Source organism: Antechinus flavipes, chromosome 4, assembly GCF_016432865.1.
Source record: "Antechinus flavipes isolate AdamAnt ecotype Samford, QLD, Australia chromosome 4, AdamAnt_v2, whole genome shotgun sequence".
Taxonomy (NCBI): Eukaryota; Metazoa; Chordata; class Mammalia; order Dasyuromorphia; family Dasyuridae; genus Antechinus; species Antechinus flavipes.
Window position 1 is genome coordinate 160,677,216 of NC_067401.1, and position 17,343 is coordinate 160,694,558.

At 32.5% G+C, this 17,343-nt stretch overlaps 1 protein-coding gene across 1 annotated transcript in view; it reads right to left on the reverse strand.

The window, feature by feature from the left end:
* Positions 1-1,289: 1,289 nt before the first annotated feature.
* HELZ (helicase with zinc finger) overlaps positions 1,290-17,343 on the reverse strand; it is a 284,703-nt gene continuing 268,649 nt past the window's right edge. The window contains exons 33-34 of the mRNA XM_051995260.1: positions 10,543-10,795; positions 1,290-4,684 (exon numbers count right to left, since the gene is read on the reverse strand). Coding sequence (XP_051851220.1) covers positions 4,353-4,684; positions 10,543-10,795 — 585 coding nt within the window. The 3' untranslated portion in view covers positions 1,290-4,352. The remainder of the gene's footprint in view (positions 4,685-10,542; positions 10,796-17,343) is intronic.

Genomic DNA, 17,343 nt, shown 5'->3' on the forward strand with positions numbered 1-17,343 from the left:
CTATTCTTGATTAAAGAAGAAATAGGAGAATTTTAATAAAAGGAACATTTTTCTAAGTTAGCATTACTCTTCCTCCTTTCTCTTTAATGAAGACATATGTGATGCCACTATGAGAGATTTTTTAAAAATAAAAATTGTGGCTAGTTCATTTTCATTACTCATGGTTTCTAGAGATGGTTTATAACTAAATCATATAAGATGATGATATAAGGTGAAAAACTTGACTCTGAAATCTTTAAGGTGCAAGATGGGAATATATAAGGTAGTAATAGATATGGAAGTTTTCTGTATTATAAAAGGTCAACTTAAGAAGGACTAATTGTCCAAAACTAAGGGTTAAGAGAGGGTGTGTGTGTGAGAGAGAGACAGAGAGAGAGAGAAAAGTAGAAAGAGAGAGAGAGAAAGGGAGAGAGAGAGAGAGAGAGAGAAAGGGAGAGAGAGAGAGAGAGAGAGAGAGAGAGAGAGAGAAATGTACTAGATATCATTTTAAGGCAGAAAATTACATTCTTTGATTCATTAAAATTTTTCACTTTGTCTTTTTTTTCTGAGAGTCTCCTACCAACTCCAATATGAAACAATGTCATGTAATGGGTAATCCTTTGAAGTACTATTTAGTAAGTCTAGTTTACTTAACAGTAATAAAAATACAAGAATTCACCCTGAAATTTTCTGTCCATTCCCTGACAAGCCTCCACTATAGGAAACAAAAGAAAATTCATATAAGCCTATAATTTTGCTCCTGAGATACATAGAAAATATTAAAATAAGAAGTCAACGTGGCTATAATAACTCAGTATTAAGGCTGAGATGCTAATTATACCCAAAGCTAGGGAATTCCAATAATTTTTTCAGCAAATTCTAACAGGGAAATGTTCCCATAAATAGGTCTTTTGAGTTTATGATGTTGTAATTGATTATGTGTATAGAGTAAAATTTTTTATGTTATTAAATCTGCAATTCTTTCAGAAAAGCAATTAATGCTTACATTGAATCTGAATGTGTTCTAAATCCTCTGATGCAAAAGCAGCACAAAGCACTTTGTTATACAAACACAAAAAGGGATAGAATAAAGCATATCTACGAGAAAAAATAAATTTAAGTAGTTATGAACTATTTTATCAATTAGTCCCTCCCACCAAGAAAATCTTCCTGCAACAATCTGAAAAAGGAAAGAAATGGGGGAAGGGGGGGAAGCCTCAAAAGATACTGAAAAAATATATATGTATGCATATACACACATATACATATATGTGTGTGTGTGTGTGTGTGTATTTAAGAGTGACAATGAATTTTATACTTGCAAAAATTCATGTTTAGATTAAGAAAAAAATTACACATGAACATTTTATTTCACAAAACTAATTGTCCAAAAAAAGACATTTCAGGGTTTTAAAATTTTCATGCAGAAGTAAAATTAAAAAGTAAAACGAATAAAAATTTTTCCTTCAGAGTGTTACAAAGAACAGAAGAAGTACAAAGACAAACAAACAATTTACCTCATTTGAGAAGGCTGCCCTGGAAAGACAATGAACTTAGTAGTACTTGGTACTATTGAAGAAATATATCAGGATATTCTTGCCCTTAATTGAAGTCTAAGAGCTGAAAGACTCTTATTCACCCATGTTTGTATTACTTATCAAACACCAGACAAACAGAATCAACAACATTTAGAGAACAAAGTCACACATCACCTCCAAAACTGTCTGGCTTTGTTTTTACTTATTAAAAATGTTTGCTCAAAAAAACTTTTTTTTAAAGCTACTCTGTACCCAATAATATAAACTATTAAAAAGTGTGGTAGAAAAATAAGCATTAAATAGTGATGATAAAGGTTAAAGAGTAAGTTTGTTAAAGATTAAAATAAACTTTCAGTGCAGATCCCTGAAAAAAAAAAAAAAACAGATGGAAACAGCATCCTTGGCCTTGGAAACAAACTGAAAATCAAGTATCTGCTACTGAAAAACATTTGTACTACTAGAATATTGTATTATGTGTGCTTGAGATGTATGCATACATATGTGTATTTATATACATATATATTTGTATATATACATATATATACACATATACACACACATATTGCATTTCTGAAATAGCACTTTGAATGGATTTGTCACCTCAACTTTTACAATAACTTCTTTATCACAAGTTTGATTATCAGCATATTTGCATAAGTTGGTAAGATATGCATATAGTCTCCTCCAGGGAACTTGTTAGCTAAGTCACAAATAAACAAAAATTAGCAACTGATTTTTTTTTTAATGTTCAAGTATGGTAAACAGAATAAAGAGATTACTCCAAGAGCTGAAGACCCTGAAGTTACAGTGCTATCTTAGTATTATGGAAATGCATTGAAATCTATCTAACGCATTGTAGTCTTGCACATTTTATAAGGACATCATCACAGGCTAGAAAGTTCACATTCACAAATAACTGCAGACCAGGAATATAAAAATTCCACATTTTAAAATTCTTATTATATTTTGGAAATGTTCATCATATGTGACAAGGGCTGTTTTTATTCTTTTATTTTTGGTTACATTATTGTTCATAAGAAATAAATTATATGGCTATCTCTTCTCAGTTTGGCTCATAAGTGGAAAATGTATTGTACCTCATTGGGCTGGTATTTCAAATGTGACTTAAAGTGATCCTTCAAAATTGTGCAGGCCACTGAGTATGAGTTGGTTACCTATTATTTTCAAGGTGAAATTACACTCACTACTATAGTTTACTGTCTTTCAACTAAAGGAAATCAAATTCTAAAAGTTGGTAGAAATCACATAAATTTTTAGTTAAATTGAATTCTAGTCAAATGAGAGAAAGTTATTTTAACTCTTCTTCCTAATTCAACTTCATAAATGTGTTTCTATAACAAAGAATGGCCAATTTTAAAATACACAAACAATTTTTGAATGACCCTTCTTTGGTCACGTGGGCAAAATTGACTTTTAATACTTCCCATTCTCATCTTCTTAGACCAAAAAAAAAAAAAATTAAAATTTAGGCTTTGATAAATACATGCATCACTTCTAAAGGGTGAATGGACAGTGTACAAGACCACAATGTCTAAGGGTTAAAGTTTTTCTTTGGGTTTTGTCCAAAATTCATGTAAAATTTTTTTTAGGCTGTGAAAAACTTAAGATATCTATTTCAATTTTTTTTTAAAGGATAAATTCATGGAGTGTTTATGAAGAACTAATTCACATGAAAACACAAGGGTCATTTTTTGTCATAGTGAAGAGTTAGCTAAATCAGGATACAACTTTGGCAAACATCATATCTCTTCTTCAATGATGTTCCTCAAATAAAATAGTTAGCAAATATTTGAATTTCCATGTATAATGTAAAATTTTAATGTAAACATCAAATAATGTACCAAAAGTTTTACTGGAGGAGGGAAAAAAGTGGCACAATTCTTTATACCACTGGGAAGAGGGCAGAGGGGAGCCAAATTACAAACATTTATACAAGCAAAGTTGGGGAAAAGACCCAGGTATTTTTCTAAACTCGCGCATTTTTTTTTAAATAATTATTAATTCTACTAAGCACCAATACCTAAAAATTATTTTCAGCTTCATGATTCATTTTTTAAAAATCTATCAAATTAACCTTAAAAACAAGCCTGAAATACTAGCTTGTTCAAAAATAAAAGGGCATTAATTATACCAATGCTTTTTTGCATATTTTTTAAAAAACAGTGGTATACTCAATGTGTCTGCAAAGAATACCTTTACCTCTATCCTACAGTGGATGGAGATTACAATACCACATCATACAGAATCTAAAACTATAAAAGTCTTAGAATGCAGCATCCTTTCACAAAAAAACTGATAAAACTGAAAAGTATTTAGAAGATGCTGCCCCTTTATTTAAAAAAATTAAAATGAATTTAAGCAAAAATAACATACATTTGTACATCAACTGGCCATTTCTGGTACAGAAACCCAGCATTGTATACTAATGTTATTGAATAAATGTAAATGCTACTTACAATTTTTTTTTCTTTTTAAATACAATTTAGACAATTTTTTTCTTTTTTTCTTTTTTTCTAGTTGCACAATTAACCTTTTAGCTGCTAGCTGAATGCAACATATATGTAACATTACACAAATTTAAAAATATTTGTTGTTCTACATAAAAGCTGTCAAAATTCTGACCCACATTGAAAATGCAAAATAATGGGATAAAGTTTAAAAAATTAGTTTCAAGTCTAGCAGCAAAAGCAATAAGTGAGGATATATTTACTAATATAAACAAAGGAATAGTTGCAACTACAGATGAAGCCCAACTATATTAATCCTATTGACACAAACGAAAAAGGAAACAGATTCTCTCTTTTAAAAAACTGATTATTTAAAATAGGAATAAAAGCCATTGCTACCTGATGAGCTACCTAAACTAAGTTCCTGAAACAGAGACAAAGGGTCACTCTTCTTTTTTGTCTGTTCAGGTGGAGGTTTGGGCTTTGGAGGCGCCCGCAGAGCACTTGCGTAGGACATAATAGGTTTGTTCCCCCCAGAACTTGGCTGGCTGTTGCCGTTTGATTCCACAATCTGCTTGTTGGGCATGAGGGGTGGGAACTGGCCTAGATGCTGCAACATGCTGTAGTTGAAGGAATTGGACAGCTGAAGGTTTTCAGATTTCAGGTTATCCTCAGAGGATTTCAAGGGTTTTGATGGAGCTAAAACCAAAGAAGAAACAGAAATAATTTAATGGTAGGTCCTCAAATTACCTAATTTCATGTATTCTTGGAAATTTGTAACAGTATAAAGGATTATTTCTTATTACATAATACAGAGGAACTGATAAAGATGGAAAAAATATAATGTTGAAGCAGCTACGCGAAAACCGCCACATTCATACACTGTTGTTGGAGCTATCAGTTGGTCCCATCAAACAGTCCATACTACTGTTAGGATTATATTCTAAAGAGATCAAAGTGGGAAAAAAAAACACCAACTTGAACAGCAGGACTTTTTTTGTGGTAGAAAAGAACTGGAAAAAAACCAAAAAAGAAAAACTAGATGCTAACTAATTGAGGACAGTGTCTGAATGTAATTCATGGAATATTGAATTACATGTAATATTAATTACAATAATATAACCCAGTAATATTTCTGTGTCACAAGAAATAAGAAATATAAAGAATTCAGAAAAACACAATTAAGACACACAAAGTGATGCAAAACCATGAAAATAATATATGTCTCCTAGATACCATGATCTTCAGAAACTCTTCAAGATAAAATCTATTCTAAAACTCACACCTCCTCATCAGCACACTCTGCCCCTGGGGACCCTTCCTCCCTCTGACCAAAGAGGGTAGAAGCTAGATACTGGAGAATTTCTCCCTAGATCCTCAACTTAGGATATTAAATTCAACATTTCCTAACCAGCTGCCCTCCTGGATCATATGATTTCCAGAAACTCATCATTCTGCAAGATGAAATCAACCCTGAAACTTACAATTCCTCAGATTACTTCCCACCCTTCTGTGTTCAAGTAACCTTCCATCTCCATCAGCTTCTTTTGATAAGTCATCTTCCTCCATTAGATAGCTTTCTTTGTATCCTCAGTATTTAGCACAATGCTTGGCACATGGGAGGCATTTAATAAAGGTTTATTGGCCATACACAGTGACAACAATGTAAATGGAAAAAACAAAAGTGAATGTTGTAAAATTATAATACACGGGAGTACAATTAGGAAAATGTTTCCCTTACTTTACAGAAGTAGGGATAATGAATGTGAATTAATCCATATAAATTCAGACATGCATAATATGCCGGTTGGTTTTGCTAAATTACACTTTTTTTTTTTCCTTTAAAATGTTTGTCACAAGGAACAATTGACTGGATAGGCAGTTTTACTTTTGATGGTGAAAAGGTTATATATCTAGAAATAAAGGCAATTCTAGGGCCTAGCAAAATGATAAGTGCTTAATAAGCATGTAATGAATTGAATGCCAAAACCCATCACTAAACCATTTCAAAATCCTACCAATTGCTGTAATTTCCTGGTCTGTCTGACTAGCCAACTTTTTTTCACATCATATCTCTAATATGTGCTCTCTAATTCCAATGAAGTCACTTTCCTTACATTATGACTTGCAGTTATGTTCATTCCTTGATTTTCCTTATATTCTATGTTGTTACCCCAACCTGGGATATCTACATCTCCCTTCTCTACCTATTGAAATTCTTTAAGCTCTAATTTCTTCATAAGAGAGAGAGCATTGTTTAGTGGATAGGGCACTGAATTTGGAGCCAGGAAAACCTCAATTCTAAACTACATAGAAACTTAGTAGCTATGTTTATCCTGGGCAAATCACTTAAAACTCTTTGGGCTTAAGTTTTCTTATCTATAAATGAGAGGGCTGCATTTCATATCCTCTCCTGTGAGCCACATTACTGATTGATCTAAAGAGGCACGCACTAATTTCTCACATTTCCACAATATCAGCCAATACTTTTGTAAGCAAAGAAGTTATACTGTAGACCTGGGGTAGTTTGAATTAATTTTATCCAGTATGGATTGATCTAAGATCCAGTTATGAGCCCTTCATATAAGGAGAATATCAACTAAGTTCTACAATTCTAGTAGGGGAGTGTACTTAAGTCTCTGAAGAACATTATGGCTCATTGTTTTAAATATCCTTGCTGCTGACATTTACATGTTTTTATCTTTCTATGAACTGCCTTGGGAATTACTTTCACCTGAATATATATGAATAGAATTTTTAAAATGGATTGTTTATTTTCTTTTTTTTTATATTCTGAGTGATCCATTCTACCTGGTATAGAACCAAGAAGGGACAGATTTTAAGGTCTCTTCCAGTTCCAAATGGTCCTATAATCCTATGATTTAGTCTGAAATGGAGTATTTAAAATCATTTAGTCCAACCTCATAATTTTATAATGGAGGAAATCAAGGTCCAAATTCTTGCCCAAAGTCACACAAATAGCATGCAGGAGAACTGTGACGTTATATATATATTTTTCTTACTCCTAATCCAATGTTTTTTCCTAAATACCACAATACTTCTTACCTAATTACTCCAACCCTTATTGCTCCCTTACTTCACAGAATTCTTTGTTGATGAATCAGAGAGAGGTAGAAGAAATATAGTCTGTACCAACTAATTTATACTCTCATATTAATCATTGCTGTTTCATGGATGTTACATCAACTTGATTGTCAGCTTTTTAAAGAGAAGGGAAAACCTGTAGTACTGAGCACTTCATGTGTTCAAAATGCTATGCCCTAGCTCACCTTTTTCAGAATTAATAAGGTCTGAGATTTTTTTCCCCACATTTTTAGTAACTTTCCTGGCTTCCAATACCTTGTACATAGAACCTTCAATGCCATCACAAAGTTATCACCTATAGCATGGATCTCTTCTACATATATTTAATCAAATCCAATGCTCTCTTGATCTTTGTTCTTTTTAGTATCATTTCTACCTCCTTTTAAAGTACATTTGGGACTGTGACTAATGTTATACTTTAAGTGCGATGGTAGCTCCACTGTCATTCATTTAAAAAAAAAAAAAGTATTTTAATGGGTTTTCCAAATCTTTACCATTTCTCTTCTGTTTGTGGCAGTCCTTTTCCATTTTTATTATTTAATTCTCAAGTGAATGAATTTGCTTAGTTGCTAGGCCACACTTCTTTAAACTAGTTTTACTCTCAACTACTTCTATTTTGAAATAATACTGATTATATTGTGTCTTAATTCTTTTTTTTTTTTTTAAGAAAGTACTCAAAATATAAAGGTATGAGGCTTCTAGATAATGTAGAAATCTTTTGGCCTCTTTCATTCCTTTTCCCTGACTCAGGCTTTCTTATATATTTCTTCTCATCCTCACTTTTTCCCTGAAGGCATTTAGTGTCAAAGTATAAGCAGATTTGATTTGAAAGGTCATCTTCTCCAGTTCTTTGTACAATTTCTTTACCGCTTCATTTTTAACAACTGATACTGGTACATAAACTGCAATTATTTTAAAAGGGGTCTTTTTTCCCAAATTATTTTCAATAGTATTGTAATATACATTATACAAATATTCCATGAAATGCTGTCTTTTAATTGCCTCTGAGTTTATATATACATAATATATATAAACTTACTCTGTCAATTACTTTCTGTGCATCCTACTTCAGTTTCATTATTTCTTCTGATTTTATTGATATTGATATAATTTAGTTCCTGCATCAATACTAAAGTTTACTGACAGTCTAAAAAGTATTTAACTCTTAGCAGTCTTTCTCTGCCACTTCTGCCACGATTTTACTACATCATTGCTGAAGAAGACCACACAAGAGAGAAAGGTAATTTTTAAAATGTTACCTTCATGGATTGTCATAAATAAACAAAAAAAAAATCACCTTTGAATATAACAAAAGCAAACATAAGCAAAAACCAATACTACTTATGCTAGTCCATCACAGCATGACAGTTACCAAACATTTTTATCTATTAAATAAAGTAGACTCACCATTCTCTCTAAACTTAACTTGAATTACTGTATTATATTTTAAAATAATAAGATATCATTCCTTTTAAATATTGTTTTTAGGAAGGCTTTTTCACCTTAGGTTAATTCTAAACTGGCAAGATTTGACATTATAGTGATTCTTTTCTTAAAACTTCCATCTGAACTTAAATAGAATGCAACTTAGCACTATACATGTACAGATACTAGGATTAGGGTTCTCTGCTCATTTTCTCAAAATCTATTTTATTTGCCTATATGGCAACAATAAAGTTGCCAAATGTCCCTGGGTCCAGCACTCTCTTAGGTAACTTGGAGGTTCAAAAGAAAAAGAAGACATGTGGACATGAAACAAAGCATATCTGAAACATCACATCATGGTTCCTGCCACATCAGTTCACCTTTCTTAGTCTTTTTCCTCATCTGTAAAATGAAGGTGCTGGATTATATGTTTTCTATAGCCCCTTCCCCTCTAAGATTCTATGTTTCTACAATTTAAAAGCCAGTTAAAATAGCTAAGTATGGAATTTTGAATCCAGGTTTCGCCTGATTTCAAGTCAAGTGCATTTTTTACTATGCCTGCCTTTCATATGTAAATGGTTCTATTCATCTTTAAAAGCTTAATTTTAGACTTGACAAAGCACAACTCCTCCAAGTAGCTATTAATATTTTCATTCTATTGCATCCCTGTTCATTAATGTGTTATTCTCAACAATGATTACAACAGAAAACTGTGCTTTAGGACATGACTGACTTTGAATTAAGATTATAATACATTTAACTTAATATTTATAACTAAGGAATTTTATGACTGTCTTCTGACAATGAAAATAAGAGTTTTATTAGACAAGGCAATAAAATGAAATGAAAGACATTTGGGAGCTTGTTTTGTTTTTTTAACTTACCAAGTCAAATCAGAATCTTAAAGTTTCTGTTGAAAGATCACTACAACATATATTGAAACAAAATAGCTATAATGACAAAAATTTTAAAATAAATTCTAAGTCATTACTACTTCCAATGCTATAAAAATATGCTTGTATTATACATTCTCATAAAAAGGTCAGTAACAATTATATCTTATCTGCAGAAAAACAAAATTAATTTTATATTCAAAAACTAAGAAATTCCAGCATAGAAATTCACCTGAAAAATAACAGGCTTGATGTTATAAGTACCTCTAGATTATAAGTAAGAAAACATTAGAAGCTCAAACAAAGCAATTCTCTCTCTCTCTCTTTTTTTAAACACTGAATATTTAAAGAGAGAAAAAAGAATACTGATATTTCAAAGCTCATGGGAAAATGCCAAATGATTTTTGGATTGCCACATCCAATTAACAGACTGTCAAAATATGGAAAACATACATACACCAGATTTTTCTGTGTCCCAAACTTGTTACCTTGCATTATTATTGTTCAGTTGTGTCCAACTCTTCATAATTCTTTTTGGGGTTTTCTTGGCAAAGGTACTAGAGAAGTTTGCCACTTCCTTCTCCAGTTTATTTTACAGATGAGAAACTGAGGCAAACAGGATTAAGTGGCTTGCCTAGACTCACAAAGTTGTTAAGGATCTCAGATTATATTTAAATGCAGGAAGATGACTCCAGGCCTGCCACTTTATCTGCTTCTCCACCTTTCTGTTATAAAAATAATTGTTTTGTAATAATAATAGAATATACCATTTTATTTTTAGCTAATTTTTATCATTTATTTTTAGTTATGTGTTACTTACTAATTTTTAGTTGTATTATATGTAATCCCCCTTACAAATACTTTCCTAGGACTTATTCACTTGATCTACTGAATAACAGGTCATAAAAGGTTTCAGCTTCAAAGGAAAAATTGGCATGTTTTGTATTTATCCCATATTCATCTCAGACATATGTCCAATTTCAGCAGATGCTTTATTTCTCTAAAGCATAGCTAACCAGACTAGATACTGTCCAAAAATAGTGACTTAAAGCACTGGGAAAAGAGATAAAAAGAGAAGACTAGGAAAGTAAGAAAATATGGAAGTCTAAAGGAAGCTGAAAAGTTTTGCCTTACCTAACAATTCTCTGGGCGGGGCTGTTCTGCTGGATCCATTGCATGGAATGTTCTGATGTGGAGCAGATGAGGTGGTATTTACCCACAACTCCGGTGATGAATAGTTGAAAGAAGATTGATTATTATGGTCCTGATGCTCTTTACCCTGAGCATGACTATCTTGAGGAGTGTTTAACTCTTCAGAACAAGGCGGTACTGAACTAGATGAAATTCTTCTTTGGTACAATGGCCTGCCTGGTCCTCGTGGTTCATACTGCATGAAGAAGGACATTTTATAAATTAATACAATGCATTTCCCTCTTTTTTTTCTTTTATGTTCACTACTTTCTTTTCAGAACCCAAATTTTCTATATGATATGTCTTAAAAGATTTGCTAAGCTTTTGGAACATCTTACATTAGGAAGCAATTCTTTTTTTTTGGATAGTTGATTTTTTAAAATAATACTTTTTATTTTTCAAAATACATGAAAAGATAGTTTTCAACATTCACCCTTGCCAAAAACAAAAAACAAAAACAAAAACAAAAAAAATGCAAAAAAACAAACTTTGTTCTATGTTTTGTTTTCCATATATTTCTCCCTCTTTCCCCATCTCCTACCTCCCCTAGACAGAAAATAATCCAAAATAGGCTAAACATATGCAATTCAGGAAGAAATTCTTTAAGAACATTGTTTTTCCAGGAATAAAGGGCTAAATCAAAGATACTTTGATAAAATAAAGTACTTAAGTTATCAAAATATATGGATTCCATCACAGGCTTTTTAACTTTATAGCCTTTTGTGATCTCAGTCACATCATTTAACTTTTGAGACCACAGTTTTCTCAGCTATAAAATGAAAGGACTGGATGTGTGAAGCTCTAAGACTTCTTCTAGGACTAAAAATCTTATGAGTCTATGCAAAAGCAAAGATTATAAGAGTAAAGGAATACATTTGCACATTTATGTCCTAGGAACATTTCAACTCAATAAGAGTAAAAGAACACATCTGCATGTTTATGTCCTGGAGACATTTCAACTCAATAAGAATAAAGAAACACATCTGCACATTTTGATCCTAGAGACAGTTCCATTCAATAAGCCCAATCAATGGTTAAATCTTACTGATTCTCTCGCCACAAAATTTCACTGATACATTACTTTCTTTCCATTCAAATAGCCACTATTTTAGTTCGTGCCTCTCATCATTTCTGACCTGGACTACTGACTCTTTTTCATATCTTAATTGAGCTCTTTGCCTCAATCTCTCTCCCTCTAATCTAATACACCTGCTAACATGACTTAGTCACTCTCCTGTTTAGTAGTTTCAATGGAACCCTTTGTCCTCTATGATAAAATTTAAACTCTTCTGCATGCTTTTTGAAGCTTATTATACATCATTCTCATCATGCTTTCTTTGGTTTTGACCTTGCTATTCTTACACACATTCCTATACCTAATGATGATATGCCTCAATCCATCCTTGATGCTTGAAATGTACTCCTTCTCTACCTCCCCAGCTTCCTTCACAATTTAGCTCAAATGCTACCTCCTATATGAAGTCTTTTCTCTCCCTCTTCTTCTCCCAAATTATTTTATATTTATTTTATATATACTTATATGTATATTTACATATTATTTTCTAGACAGAATGTAAAACACCGTAAGGGCAGGAACTGTTTCAGTTTTGTCTTTGAGTTCTTAGTGCCTATCACAGTCCTAAGTGTTTTTTTGATGATGGTTTCAATGGAATATGTATACACACGTATATATGTTTACATATACATATATATGTTTACATATGCACAGACATGCATAGATATGTGAGGAATTTTACACATATATACATGAAACAAACATCAAAGTCAACAGAGAGGTGAAGAGAATTTCAAAAGATCATAAAATTAGATAAAAATCCTAAAGTATTCAAAAGATGTTCTTGTAATGAAGATCCCAACAACCTCTTTAAATGATTTATTCCAGTGTGTTACCCTAATTTTATATTCTTCTGTGTATATATCTCAACAAATTTAATGTTGCCTTTCCCTTACCTCCTCACCTCAATAAATTCCTGTGGCTATTATATTTTAGGATCAAACAAACTTTTGTATGTCAAATTTAAGTGCTTCACAACCTAAAATATCCTCATCTTACCAGTCTTCTTACCCCTTTACTCACATACTTTATTCACACCCACTCATACCCACATACTCCCTGAAATCCAGGAATGGTGCACTCTTAGGTGCCTATCCCCTGCATCAAACAATATATTTCCTAACTCTGGACATTTTCATAAAGTGTCATCATACCTGGTATTCTCTCTCTTCTCACTTCCAATTCTTGGCTTTGCTGATTTCCTTCAAGGCTAGCTAAAATCCCACTTATTGCAAGAAGCTTTTAAATCCTTTTTCATGGTAGTATCTTTCCCCTGTGATTATCTCCCAAATATCCTATACATAGTTTTTTTGTTGTATGTATGTATAACATCCTTGGAAGCAGGGGCGTTTTTGTTTTGATTTTGCTGAGGCATTTGGAGTTAAGTGACTTGCCCAGGGTCACACAGCTAGAAAGTGTTAGGTGTCTGAGGGCCAAATTTGAACTCAGGTCCTCCTGATTTCAGGGCTAGTGCTCTATCCATTACACCAACTAGCTGCCCTGCAAGAGCTGTGTTTTTGTTTTTCCCCCCTTGTATCCCCAGTGCTTAGCACAGGGTCTGGCTATTTTAAGAAGCACTTAATAAATACCCAACTTGATGACTGACCATACCAACAAAATTCTCGATTTTAATTTAAACCTATTTTATGTTATCTGTTCCTCACAGATACAGAAGACATTTAATAAGTTTCTCACTAATAAAAAAATCTTCATATATTTGAAGATAATATTTGTTTTCTTTTTCTTTCTCTTAAACTTAATATCCCAGTTCCTCTAAAAGCCTGTTGGAGAATCTATCTGCTATTCCTTTAATTTATTTGTTGCCTTCTCTTAACCATTTCCTTCTCAAATAACTCCATTTCTGAGGGGGGTGACATGAACTAGTAAACAGAGTACTCCAGTAAAGAGCTCTCCCCATTAGATTACTTCTTGAATCTCATACATACATTTTTAACAAATCACAGAATCATGTTGACTTCCTCCCAATCAATAACACAAAAAGTCCACACTATTGAATTAAATTCAGTTTGTGATCCACCATGATACCCAAAACTTTTTCTTTTATACATATGCCTAGCCAAAACTTCACCATTATTTATTTGTTATTCTTTTGTCTATACATATTCCCTTTATAGAGAAGTGAGGGACTAAAAGCACATATTCTGTCAGGAAAGGTTGCTCTATTGATTTAAATTTTTTTTTTGTTACAAAGAAGACAAGACAGGAAGGGTTATATTAAGTGAAAAAATTCTAATAAAAAAAGACAAATAGAAATTACTAATTAAGGAAAAATATAAATGAAACAGCACTAATAGCAATCAAAAAAAGAGGGAGGGCAATGAATAAAAAGTGGGTCTCAGTGTTAAGAAGATCTGGGTTCAAATCTTACCTCTGACACATATTGCTATGTGATCCTGAATAACTATCAGTGCACCAGGGCAACTAATCGAGTAAATTGCTAAGAAGATATGATTCTGTATTGGTAGAGGAATTTTTTCATTCAGAATTTCCTAGGCAGTTGAATAATACAATAGACAGCATTGCATCTCAAATTAAGAGACCATGAATTAAAAAACTAAACCCCTAATATCTACTACTTATGTGACATTGGGAAATATCCTTAAACCTGTCTGCCTCAGTTTCCTCATCTGTAAGATGAGAGTAACAGCAGCATCTACCTCACAAAGTTATGAGAATAAAATGATATAGTTGTAAATATCTTAACAAAACTTAAAATGCTATGTAAATGCTATTATCATTACTATTATCACTGTTACTGAAAGAATCATAGGCCTGCTCCAAAAATGGCAAACAAATATGCCACCTTGAACAAGTCCCTGATTTTATCCTGCTTCATATGATACTTTCTCTCAAAGTCTTCATTCTTCTTGAGAATCAAACTCTCTTAATTTAATTTTAAATTAGCACATTCATAATTCTTTTGCCTAGGTCATTAACAAAATTACTGAATTTCTTGAAATTGCATGATCCAATTCAAAGATAATCATAAAATGATTAAGCCCTAGGAAATTTCTGAGATAATATGTAATACACAGCACATACACACCCCTAAAATAAATATCAAGTTGTTATGAGTCAGAACTTGAAACAAGGTATTAACTCACTGGAATTGATAAAAACAATGCTTAAGTTTACACCTTTGAGAGTTCACACATTAGCTCACACATTAGAGTTCACAAGTCCAGGAGATTCACAAAGTTACACCTCCCACAACCCCACTCTCAGAGGAAGAGTCAACCTTTAAGTTTACACCTTTAAAAGAGCATAAAAGGAGCTGAGTCAGCCAATGAGTCAGTTGAGGAGATTGAGAAGCTAGAGACTGTAGTAGGGCAGAACTGGGGATTCGGAAGAGGAGAACAAAGCAGAGGCAAAAGGACTAGCAACAAGAGCTGTTGGGACCAAGGAAAGCTTACCGGACTATTTTGGAAGAGACAATAAAGAATTGAACTTTTAATTTCTGGCTGCATATGAAATGATTATTGATTTGAACTGAAACTAAGGCTGCCTCCAGAGGCCTTCCAAGAAACCTGCTCCTGGAGAACCACCATATTTTAGAAAAGAACAACACCACATTTTGGCACCCAAACGGGGAACAAGGAAGAAGAAACTACATCAAGTTTTGCTTTTTATCATCAATATTAAAAATATATATATTAGGTGCTAGGCTTGCTTACTAAGGATTCATGTGATAAAATCTACCTATGGATACCAGAAAACAAATACTTGTCATTCTTTTACTGAAGGTAGATTATAAAAATTTCAAAATTCAAAGAAACAAGCCATATAAAGTATCCCAATTAGTAGTATCAACAAGCAGATACCAACTTTTTTGTGTTTCCTAGTCAAATTTACCCACTGCTTCTCAACTCCTTTATAGAAAGGAAATACTTTAGATCAAAAAGTAAATGAAGACTGATAATAAGAACAGGTAACAATGTTAACCAACTATGGCATAAAAAATGCAATACATTTAAACTAAAAGACAATATATTCAGACAACGGGAAAACTGGTGATATATAACAGGGTTCATAAAAAAAGGTCTCTAATAATGAAAATATTGACAAAGTTAAGTGCTTCGATAAACCATGAAATTTCATTTCAAAAAATGTCCTGGGAATTGCTTTCATCTTCCAAGTTGTTGCTATTGTTGGTTTTATGTAAAGTGCATAATAATGGCTAACATGATGCTTTAAAACAAAGGTTCTTCACTTTTTTGTGTGTCATTAACTTTGCTAGCTTGGTCTAGTCAAATCAAATCAAAAAAATTTATTAAGCTCACCAACCCTTATATTAAGCACTGGGGATACAAAGAAAGGCAATGTCTGATGAAAACTATGAATCCCTTTTCAGGACAATCTTTTTCAATGAAAAATACATTTTAAAATGAATTCATGGACCGCAGGCTAAAAACCCTGCTTTAAATTTTCAGTAACTGGACAGATATGACATTGAAAATTAGAAAAAAAAAAAGTCAAAGTACAGTTTAGATGCTATAAAGAGGCATGAAGAAACGCATATTTGGGGGGAAATAATTCTTGAGAGTAATTCAATAGAGAAGCTGCATTCTGCCAGTCTAATCAGTACATTTTCATCACCTCTACAGTGGTGAAAATTTTATCACCTCTACTGCAATAGCCTCTTAATTGGTTTCTGTTTCCAGTCCACACAAATGACTTTCTTAAAGTAAAAGCTTGACTACATCTCTCCCCTGCTCAAGAAATTCCATTGTCTCTAAGATAAAATATGAATTCTGTTTAGTAAAGGCCCTCACAATGTGACTCCAACTTGCCTTTCCCTCATTCATTCTACCTTCCAGTAAACTATGTTTATACTATTTTCACCTTACATTTTATTTCCCTTTTCTATAGTGCCTTTCTTTTAACATGCATGAAATGTTATCCCTTGCTAATTTCATCTCTCAATATTATTAGTTTCTTGTGAGGATCAACCTAAAGATTAAGATCTACAACTACATCTACATGTATAGGCAATTTTCTCACTGAAAACTATATGGTGGCTACTTTGTTTATAGCTTGCATTTGCCTCCCTTAGAATAGTCTGATTTTTTCCCCAAGTGGAATGTATGCTCATTGAGGAAAGGGTCTTTTTCTGTGTCTTTATATTCCTAGCACATAGCAGACATTTAATAAATGCTTATTCAATGAATAAAAAGTAATGTTACATTTATATATATTTTCTCATAATTAGCTTAATATCTTATTTTTATTTTTTAAAAAATTCATAGAATCACAGATCCCATAGATAAAGGGAAAGCTAGAATCCTTAGAGCACACTGATGAAGCATATCCAAACTAAGTACTGTATCTTTTCTTCATTACTTCAAATATCTGTGCCATTCCTGTTTCTCCAATATAGACTGAGACCCCTTTGTTGTTAGTCAGTTACATGTATGATTTACTACAGAAATAGAAATTAAATCCCCCAGCCACACTGATTCAATATCCTTTTCAGGAATAATCAATCAAAGTACAGAACTATAACTAGACTCTAGCTCTTTTAAATTGTTCTTGAGACTAGAAAACATCTTACTTCCTTTTACTTTTTTTGAAAAGGAGAGGGCCTTCTTTTTTAATATTATATTTTTTGAGAGAGGGAAGGGGGAGGCAATAGGGGTTAAGAGACTTTC